General features: G+C 36.9%; 1 protein-coding gene across 1 annotated transcript; it reads left to right on the top strand.

The window, feature by feature from the left end:
- Positions 1 to 207: 207 nt before the first annotated feature.
- Or5p81b (olfactory receptor family 5 subfamily P member 81B) lies at positions 208 to 1,152 on the top strand. Its single transcript, NM_001408802.1, has one exon. It carries the CDS (start codon positions 208 to 210, stop codon positions 1,150 to 1,152), a length of 945 nt encoding a protein of 314 aa, NP_001395731.1.
- Positions 1,153 to 2,304: the final 1,152 nt, after the last annotated feature.

Below are 2,304 nucleotides of genomic sequence, written 5' to 3' on the forward strand. Positions count from 1 at the left end.
ATTTGGTAAAACAGACATTTTAGGGTGTTGCCCTAACAAACTTTAAATTGTAGACTCATCCTTACAAGCAAATAAATGTGAATAATTGAAAACCTTTAAATATAATTGCATTATTTGTGTATTAATGAAAGTTAAAATGCCAATTTATGAATTTATTCCTCTAATGTCTCCATCACAGCCTTGATCTAGCAGGAACTACACTGCTGCATGGCTTTCCTGGAGGATGGGAACCACACTGCAGTGACAGAGTTCATTTTATTGGGCTTAACTGATGAGCCAGTCCTTAAAGTCATTCTCTTTACCATCATTTTGTGCATCTACCTGGTGACTGTGTCTGGAAATCTCTGCACCATCCTTCTCATCAGAGTCTCTTCTCAGCTCCATCACCCCATGTACTTTTTTCTCAGCCACTTGGCTTCTGTTGACATAGGCATTTCATCTTCTGTCACACCCAATATGCTTGTCAACTTCCTGGTGGAGAGGAGCAGTATCTCCTATACTGGATGTGGCATCCAGCTTGGTTCAGCTGTTTTCTTTGGTGCTATTGAATGTTTCCTTCTGGCTGCCATGGCTTATGATCGTTTTGTAGCAATCTGCAACCCACTGCTTTATTCAACTAAAATGTCTACACAAGTCTGTATCCAGTTGCTTATAGGGTCTTATATTGGTGGGTTTCTTAATGCTTCCTCCTTTACATTTTCCTTTGTTTCTTTCCTCTTTTGTGGTCCAAATAGTGTCAATCACTTTTTCTGTGATTTTACTCCTTTAGTTGAACTCACCTGTTCTGATAACAGTGTCCTCCTGATTCTTGATTCATTTTCTGCTGGCTCTATCATTGTGATCACAGTGTTGATCATAGCCATTTCCTATACCTACATCCTCATCACCGTCCTGAAGATGCGCTCCACTGATGGTCGACACAAGGCCTTTTCCACCTGCACCTCCCACCTCACTGCAGTCACTTTGTTCTACGGGACTGCTGCATTCGTATATGTGATGCCCAAATCCAGCTATTCCACAGACCAGAACAAGGTGGTGTCTGTGTTCTACATGGTGGTAGTCCCCATGTTGAACCCCCTCATCTACAGTCTCAGGAATAATGAAATTAAGGGTGCTCTGAAGAGACAGGTTGGTAAAACAATATTTTCTTAGAGACAGCTGTTATTTTGGTAGAGTTATGTAGTAATAAGACCTCTTTGATATAATGTTAAAGGGAAGTTTCTGATTGAAAAAGAATGCTGAGAGTATTATCATGTGACAAATTTTACAATAAATATGTGGGATCAAATTTCATGTGACATCAAAGTAGAAGTTTCTTAAAAACAATCAAATTAAGTTTTAAATTAAGGGCATAATGAATAATATAAATATAAATTTCAAAATATGATTTTGAAATTATATTAATATTTTTCAAAGTTGTTCATATTGAAGCATGTTACAGGGTTGGTCCTTATTGTTCCAAAATCTGGTGTCATTATGAAAAGCCTGCTGCCTATCATGGTACTCTTGGAGAATGCTAAAGACATTCAGAAATAGAGCCTAGTTGCAATTCTTACTTTACTTGAGGCATATCATAGACGGGGTTTAGGCACTTAGAACCTTAGCAATCTTCTTTACTGGCTAAGAGGTAAGTACCTTTGTTCACCCACACATTCCTACCATGAGGTGCAGAAACAGAACATATCAATAAACACAATCCACCAGGACTGAGATCTGTAAAACTCTGTGCCAGGACCAACACTTTTCTTTTTATTAGTTGATTATCTTAACTATAGTATATTTGCTATAGTAACAGAAACCTCTTTAATACAGACTTCGATCTTTCATGCTGTGTTTGATTTAACATTGTTATCTTGAGATAAATCTGATAAATATATCCATCCAATTGAATGATAAGAAGCAAGAAGAGAGTAACATTCCCAGAAATATTGTAGAAAGGGTGACCTATAAGGACATACCTTGTAGACTCATAAAATTTCTGATCTGTGATCTTGGCCTCTGGTCATGGCCTAATTGTGGAATCTGTAGAAAAGACCATCTCAGATTTATCTGTTAATTTCTCTATCAACAATATTTTCTTATATTGTGAAATCTCCATACATTATAATATGAATATTGATTATATCCACACAGCACTATCTCCTTCTAACTTCATAGAATGCCCCCTCCATCTCCTCCCACTTAACTGCATATCTTCTTTAAACATTATAGATCACTTTTTTAATTTGGAGGATTATAGTATAATTTTATACTCCATTTCTTCCCACCAAACTTCCAAATATACCCCTACTTGCCCTTTTGTAT

Source organism: Rattus norvegicus, chromosome 1, assembly GCF_021556685.1.
Source record: "Rattus norvegicus strain SHRSP/BbbUtx chromosome 1, alternate assembly SHRSP_T2T, whole genome shotgun sequence".
NCBI classification, from domain to species: Eukaryota; Metazoa; Chordata; class Mammalia; order Rodentia; family Muridae; genus Rattus; species Rattus norvegicus.